The sequence below is a fragment of the Zea mays genome, chromosome 5 (genome assembly GCF_902167145.1).
Source record: "Zea mays cultivar B73 chromosome 5, Zm-B73-REFERENCE-NAM-5.0, whole genome shotgun sequence".
NCBI classification, from domain to species: domain Eukaryota; kingdom Viridiplantae; phylum Streptophyta; class Magnoliopsida; order Poales; family Poaceae; genus Zea; species Zea mays.
In genome coordinates this window covers 6950303-6958099 of record NC_050100.1, presented here as the reverse complement: position 1 = coordinate 6958099, position 7797 = coordinate 6950303, and the positions used below count along the sequence as shown (strand labels likewise).

The following is a 7797-nucleotide window of genomic DNA, read 5'->3' as shown; positions in this document are numbered from 1 at the left end:
TAGTGAGTGGATTAGATGGAACATGAGTTTATACAAGTTTAAGTACAAGATGCTTAGAATATTCGGTCTCTTAGCTTTGAAGTTGGTGACTTAGTTCTTTGGCAGTGGATTAGACGGAACATGAGTTTATACAAGTTTAACTACAAGATGCTTAGAATATTCGGTCTCTTAGCTTTAAAGTGGGTGACTTGGTCCATTGGCATGTACAGTCGATAAGGAACATGAACAAGTTTTTTTCCTCTTTGGAAGGGACCATTTATCGTGACTAAAGTACTATGCTCGGTGACTTACAAGATACAAATGATGGACGACAAAGTCTTCATGATCATGTGGAACATAGACCTGCTATGTGTTTTTTTTGTGAATACATTTATTTTTATTTCATTGTAAAACAGTATGATGCAACAAAATAAGAATTGTTAGTAGTGTTTTGAATGTCCCAAAAGGTATTCTTAACATCCTTTGAGACACTCGGGGGCTACCATGTATTTAATTTAATCTAAATATTTTTAGTCTTTGTAGCGCCACAATACATTAGATTAACCTATCAAGATGCTTGAGAGTTATGAGTACCTATATTTACTCGCGCTCTCGAAGTCTAAAGACGGATTCTCGACATGAATGGTGACAAAACCATGAGCAACCTTTGTCAATCACGCCCGATGCTCAATCAAGGTATGACCCTTAATCAACTAGAGGTTATGACATGTTTGCAAGTAGTAGAGTGAGAGCCTAATCGAAATTAGCACTAGGATGTGTTTGTTCTATGGTTTAATCAACCATCTTAAGGCTTATTTGACCAACTATCATGCAAAATGTCGCCTATATGTTTGGTAGGTATTTAGGAACTTATTTATGCTAATCTGGAACTTCGAGTGCCTTTCTACAAAGTGTTCAAGGTATCCCAATACGGTATCCCTAGCTCTTTCTTTCTGTAGGTGCTAGTTCATACCGACCATTATTCCACTTAATACATCTTCAAAGTTCGTGAATCTAAGTGACATCTATCGACAAGTTCAAAGGCCGCTCATTCATTAACTCATTAATGAAATGCTCCTAAGTAAGTAGTTTGTTAATTTTTGACGTTGCCGCGGCTACTCATCGCTTTACATGGAGCAACACACAAGGACACTGTTGTATGTAGTGCAATAATATATTCGTTAACATGGTAATTCGTCCAGAGAACATGGAGTGAGCCCAACCAACCGGAAAGTTGGAACAAGACTCCCAGGAGAGAAAAGTACAATTCGTGGTGACGTCGGCGCAGAGAAAACTGCACTCAGATGACACGAGAGCTAGCGTGAGCCACTGATGTCAATGGGACTCGCATGCCCGGCCTCTACCGTCCCCCCTGCAACTTCCCTGTCGCGCGCTCGCCACTACTCGGCACTCGCCGCTCGCGGCTCGGATGTCGTCAGGCACCGAGAGGCACACGCCAGGAGATCGTCCATACCGATACGATACCGCGCACTGTTCCTTGCACTTCCACATGCAACGACGTGTTTTGTACTCGCGTCGTACGTGTCGTAGTCTCCCTCCTCCTACGTGGCTATATATATGGCTCATGATGCACGCTGCTGCTACGCAAACGCAACACGTCTAAGCTTAACAAGCATGATGGATCTGGCGGCCTACATCGCCATTCTCTCCTTAGTCTTCCTCTTCCTCCTACGCCGCGTCCATGGTCTCGCCAGACGCGACGGCAAGAGCAGGAGCATGCGGCGGCCGCCGCCGAGCCCTCCAGGCGCCGTCCCCTTCCTCGGCCACCTCCACCTGATCAAGAAGCCGTTCCACGCCACGCTGTCCGGCCTCGCGCAGCGCCACGGGCCGGTCTTCACGCTGCGCCTGGGCTCCCGCGACGCCGCGGTGGTGACGTCCCCGGCGTGCGCGCGGGAGTGCTTCACGGAGCACGACGTGACGTTCGCCAACCGCTCGCTGCTGCCCTCGCAGAGGCTCGTGACCTTCGACGGCGCCGCGCTCGGCACGGCCAGCTACGGGCCGCGCTGGCGCGACCTCCGCCGCGTCGCCGTGGTGCAGCTCCTCTCGGCGCACCGCGTCGGCTGCATGTCGGGCGTCATCTGCGGCGAGGTGCGCGCCATGGTGCGGCGCCTGCACCGCGCGGCTGCCGCGGCCGCGGGCGCCGGCGCGCGGGTCGAGCTGAAGCGCAGGCTGTTCGAGCTCTCGCTCAGCGTCCTCATGGAGGCCATCGCGGAGACCAAGGCGGCGCGCCGGGACCCGGAGCCGGAGCCAGACGCGGACGGCACCACCGACATGTCGCCGGAAGCGCAGGAGTTCAAGCGGGTCATCGACGAGGTCTTCCCGTACGTCAGCTCGGTGCTGTGGGACTACCTGCCGGTGCTGCGGTGGTTCGACGTGGCCGGCGTGAGGAGCAGGATCCTGGCCGCGGTGAGCAGGAGGGACGCGTTTCTGCGGCGGCTGATCGACGCGGAGCGGCGGAGGATGGCCGACGGCGTCTGCGGCGAGAAGAAGAGCTTGATCGCCGTGCTGCTCGCCCTGCAGAAGCTGGAGCCGGAGGTTTACACCGACACCGTGATCACGGCTTTCTGTTCGGTGAGGGATTCATTTTTTTTTCGTTCGATTCATTTTTCACCGGATACTCGACTGGCTAGCCTAGTACAGAGACGTTGGTTCTCTTCTCTGTCACTGACGATGGTTGAACGTCGGATCGTTTTTTTGAGAAGAACCTATTTGGAGCTGGAACAGAGACGACCTCGACCACCGTCGAATGGGCCATGTCGCTGCTGCTGAACAATCCAGGGACACTCGAGAAGGCACGAGAAGAGATCGACGCCGCCGTGGGGCACTCCCGCTTGCTCAACGCGGGCGACCTGCCGCGTCTCGGCTACCTCAGGTGCATCATCGCCGAGACGCTGCGCCTGTACCCCGCCGCGCCGCTGCTGCTCCCGCACGAGTCGTCGGCAGACTGCAAGGTCGGCGGCTACGACGTCCCGCGCGGCACGGCGCTGCTGGTGAACGTGTACGCGATCCACAGGGACCCGGCTGTGTGGGAGGAGCCGGGCAGGTTCGTGCCGGAGCGGTTCGAGGGCGGGAAAGCCGAGGGGCTGTTCGTGGCGCCGTTTGGGATGGGGCGGCGCAAGTGCCCCGGAGAGAGGCTCGCGCTGCAGACGGTTGGGGTGGCGCTGGGGTCCCTCATCCAGTGCTTCCACTGGAGCAGAGTCGATGGCGTGGAGGTTGACATGAGCGAGGGCAGCGGACTGACGATGCCCAAGGCTGTTCCGCTGGAGGCTTTGTGTACGACTCGTGAGGCTATGTATGACGTTCTTCAGAAGCTCTGATAGGACATTCACGGAGTGCGCACTCGTGAGCATGTTCAGGTCAACAAATGTAAGACGTTTTATAGACTGGTAGACAGAGAGAATAAGAAGAGGGGGAAAAAGGGCTAAGGAATGGTCTAATTCAAACGTGACATGACAATCAGCTATCTCTGTTCGGCCCAGGCGAAATGGACTATGGTGTTTCGTCATAGAAACGTACATCCACAACATGTGGCAAACACAAAAGGCAACGATAGGACAGGACAGTCATGATGTACACGCGGTAGGGCGCCTTTGTGTCAGTCAGGTAGGATTTTTCAGCTTTTGGGTCTTCTGCGTCACAATAGGAAGCTTATGGGCAATAAGGTTCGGGTCCGCGTACGCTGCAGAGTCCGAAGGATATCCTTTCTGCATTATAGAAAAGAGATAAAAGATGGTGCCCACTTAATCTCATTCAAAGAAAGTGCTTGGTTCCAGCGATTTGCATACCGCAGACAAAGTAGCAAATGTTGCTTCCCTCCAGCAGCACTCACGAAGTACCACTGGCTTGGCTCCGTCGCCGTTTCCAAACAGGCAATGTAACCGAGTGTCTCTCAACCTCATCAGTACACCATCAACTCTAAGCTGTTAGGTCGACAGGCAATCATCAGTATGGACAAGCTGGTTCATATATGAAGATAAGTATCTTCAAAATCCTACATATGTCAAAAACTTGCATCTTAAACGTGGGGGAATACTGTTACACGGTTATATATTACTCCAACATATGACTACGTCTGTTTGGAGGATCTTCAGTTCAAACTTAGGCCTCAATAATTAATATTTGCCCCTTCAAAAGTTGTATCTTTTCTTGATCCATAGGATTACTTTAGCCTACCTTAACTTGCTTGGAACTTGAAGGCTTTGTCATTTTATTTCGAAGGGATCAGCATAAAGTCAGTCACAAGAGTAGTGAAGTTATTTAATGAACAGCTCTTCACAAGTTTTCCTGAAAAAAATATCGGCTTAAGAGGAACAGAACACTGGGCAACCATCTGAGTCTGAATTGTCACAAACTCACTACAAATCTAACAGGTTCCATCTTATTAGCAATACATCACCCTCAGAAATTGTCTTCATGTTAATGAGGCATCAAATCCAAAAAAAAGCAAGGTATTAGAACATACCCAAAAACGCAAAAGCAGAAACCAACCAGTTGGCATTACCCTCTGCACACACATACAATCAAGAAGCATATTAGTCAATGAGTTGAACAAAAAAGACAATGTTGTCACACACACATTACAGTTGAGGAAAAAGGAACAGATAAGCATCATTGGGGTCCACATACCACTCGCACAGTAAGAAATGAGATACCATTGTCAGCTAACTCATCTTCATACAAGATAACCTACATACATCCTGTCAGGGGTAAACCAGTATCCAGATAAATTATGAACCATCTGTTCCATCTCCATACCTCGTCGTAGAAAAGAATGGGTTCTTTTGCTGAAAGGGCAACAATGTCAATCCGATCATTAGTATCCTCCCAACACAAAGTGCCGCATCCATCTAAACTTGTTTGTGGCTGGAAAGGAAAGTATATGAACAAGAACTATTTGTCAGTGGATTATACCACTAAAATGTGAAAGGGCAGGGGAGTAGATATAAAAAATTTCAAAACTGATCAAACTAATTCAGCAGAGATCAGGTCCATACAGTGCCAGAGTTCACAACCACAGCATCACTCCCACAATATGGTGTCGTAAATGTATAGTCGTAGTCAAGTATAACCTGGTCAGAAGGCTTACTGCAAGAAAACAAGTTAAAACAACCCGTGCTTAGGCTTTTTAATGAACTCACAAATTAACGCATGATGTTTTAATTATCTGAACTTCTTTTTTCAGCTAAGACCAATATAAACACCTCAAACTGTGTGCTATTGTACTTTTCTTGAAACAATGCAAGATACAAAGTAAATAAATTTATTTAATTATTTCCATCCACAAATCTGTATTGTGAACATAACCTTGAAAACTTTAAGACAAAGTGGACTGCTTTCAAACAGGGTGGGTGATGCCAAACTAACCTAACATCTTTCACTACAAATGCTCGGTAGTACTGAATTGAGTACTAAAATGAATTACAGTTATAGATGACCTTCTGAACTTCCATTTTGCTGCAGCAGGAACCTCAACAGGTGGCAGTGCCTCTTTCTTCCATGCCTTGAGTGCATCAAGCGCATTAAAATGAAATTTGATGCCAGTTTGTGTATGTTGAAGTGACAAGAAACTCTCTCCAAAAACCATCTCAGGTAAATGTGTTGTTTGAAGTTCATCTTCAAAGCTGAAGAAAAATATAGCAAACATTAAAGAATTTAGCATTAGCTTTCCCTAGCAGCAATATTCATTTATTTAATACTAAAGATTTTACAGATGTAACACCAGTAGACACTTGATAGGTCCAATATTACTAGCAGCATACCGCACTTGCTTTAAAGTAGCAATGATTTAATAAAGCAATTCTAATTTTACTGTGCACATTTTCCTGACTGAATGTAACAATAGAAAAGTTGATATAATGACACGATTGGCTAATGATCAATTATCATTTATGTGACCAGGGAGGATCCATTGATGTGACGGCGGAGGATTCACAGTTGTAGCATCACCTCCAGTCCCCACCATGTGGAAATTGAATGCCAAGACAAGCATAGTGTGACAAAATTGAAACGTATGTGGATTCCATGAGTGACGAACAAAGAACTAATGTGACATGATTAATCAGATCAAAGGGAGGGAGAGAGGGAGGGTATGACAGACAGGAAAAGCACACACGAATTGGTTAAATACGCTGCCTATCGCGAGCCTGAGTCTAGGTTTCCGGTCTTCTACAGAGACGAATCGAAAGGACGGGGAGTTGAAGGGCTAGGGTTTTATGGTGGGGGTGGCTCGTACCGTTGCAGAGAGGCGGCGTTGAGGATAGGGCCTTTGTGGGACTGGATGACCCACCCCTTCACTCGCACGCCGCCGGGAATCACCTCCGCCCCCGCTGTCTTCAGCTCCGCGGCCGTCGGACCCTCCCACGCCGCCGCCGAAGCCATCGGCGTAGTTTGCTTCGCAGGGCGCTTGGACCGCTCCAAGCTGACGGAAATTCGCAGTTGCAGTGCAGTGCAGTGCTGCCCCGTTGTACTACTACTACAGCACCTGGCACTCTGGCTGTTATTTGTCGACCGTTCAATAGAATCCGATGGCTATGATTCACTGCTACACGTCAACTGCAGATATCAAGCCTCAAATTGGGAATGAAAACGGTCCAAAACGATCGAAAAAATAAGTAAATTATTTTTGTTTTCATTTTTTCTGTCATGACGAAAAACGAAAACCAACAATCAATAATACGAGATCGGTATTGTCGGTTATTCGAAAACGATCGAAAATCTCTACTAGTACTTATGTACTTACTGTAGGCGTTCACAGGCTACGTTCTGCCAACGGCTGACGCCTCCCTCTCCGCGACTGACGCCTTCCTCTCCAAGATCCTCTCCGCGACTGATGCCTCTGTCTCCTCCGCCCCATCCGCGCCCCTTCCATCCTCTCCGCGACGGGCGCGGACGCCTCCCTCTCCTCTGCCCCACCTCGCAACTCCATCTGTGCCGCCATCAACGGACTCCTCCGCCCTTCCATCCATCGACAAATCCGTGGGGAGCATCCGAGCATCTCGGGCGACTGATGCCTCCGTCTCCTCCGCCCCATCCGCGCCCCTTCCATCCTCTCCGCGACAGGCGCGGACGCCTCCCTCTCCTCTGCCCCACCTCGCGAGAGACGAGGTAGCGGGCTAGCGGGATGGCGTCGCCGGTTGTAGCGGATCTTCCTCGGCGTCCTCTCCTCCTCGGCCGCCACTCCCCACACTCGCTTCCCGTGGGCTGCGCGGGTGAAGGAGTGCGCGCGTGCGTACGTGCGGGTGGTTGGACTGGGATCTACTGCTGGGTGGGGCGCGGGATGGCGTCGTTCGCTGTGTCCGGCGCGAGGCTCGGGGTCGTGCGGCCTGGCGGCTCGGCGCGATCTGGCGGGGAGCGGAGGAGTGAGGTGGACTTGCCGTCGTTGCTCTTCAGGAGGAAGGACGCCTTCTCTCGTACGGCTCGCTCCCTCGCTCGCTCGCTTCCCCCTCCCCCTCTATTCTTAGTCGGCTGGTCGCCGGCTCTTTTTCGCTTTTCTCCCTCTACGCTTGTGTGGCGTTTGTGCTGGCCTGGATCCTGAGTGGTTCTGATTATCATACGTGCACGCATTTTTTTCTTATTCCTATGTCTGTATTTCGACCAGTGGAAGCCATCGAGCGCGGTTCCTAAACTCGGATCCTGCATTTTGTTGCGGCGATATGCGTCAGTGTTTCCGGTCGCTGCAGCGATACTTCCAATTTTTGTGCCGATGGGTTTCCTCGTTTTCTTCTTATTTTGTTTCCTCGTCGTCGCAGCCTGCAAATTGGTGGTTTCTTGGATCTTATCAGTGGAGCTGGCTTTGGA

The 7797-nt window shown here is 50.0% G+C and overlaps 2 protein-coding genes across 2 annotated transcripts; one reads left to right on the top strand and one right to left on the bottom strand.

Annotated features, from left to right (window-relative positions):
- Nucleotides 1-1576: 1576 nt before the first annotated feature.
- On the top strand, nucleotides 1577-3459 carry LOC109939612 (cytochrome P450 81Q32). The gene is made up of 2 exons (XM_020537861.3): nucleotides 1577-2571; nucleotides 2703-3459. The coding sequence occupies exons 1-2, from the start codon at nucleotides 1615-1617 to the stop codon at nucleotides 3315-3317; spliced, it is 1572 nt and encodes a 523-aa protein (XP_020393450.2). The 5' UTR covers nucleotides 1577-1614; the 3' UTR covers nucleotides 3318-3459.
- On the bottom strand, nucleotides 3352-6511 carry LOC100278962 (TIP41-like family protein). The gene is made up of 8 exons (XM_008646263.3): nucleotides 6233-6511; nucleotides 5436-5621; nucleotides 4995-5085; nucleotides 4756-4863; nucleotides 4627-4686; nucleotides 4463-4504; nucleotides 3786-3920; nucleotides 3352-3704 (listed from the first exon to the last, which is right to left on the bottom strand). The coding sequence occupies exons 1-8, from the start codon at nucleotides 6376-6378 to the stop codon at nucleotides 3600-3602; spliced, it is 873 nt and encodes a 290-aa protein (XP_008644485.2). The 5' UTR covers nucleotides 6379-6511; the 3' UTR covers nucleotides 3352-3599.
- Nucleotides 6512-7797: the final 1286 nt, after the last annotated feature.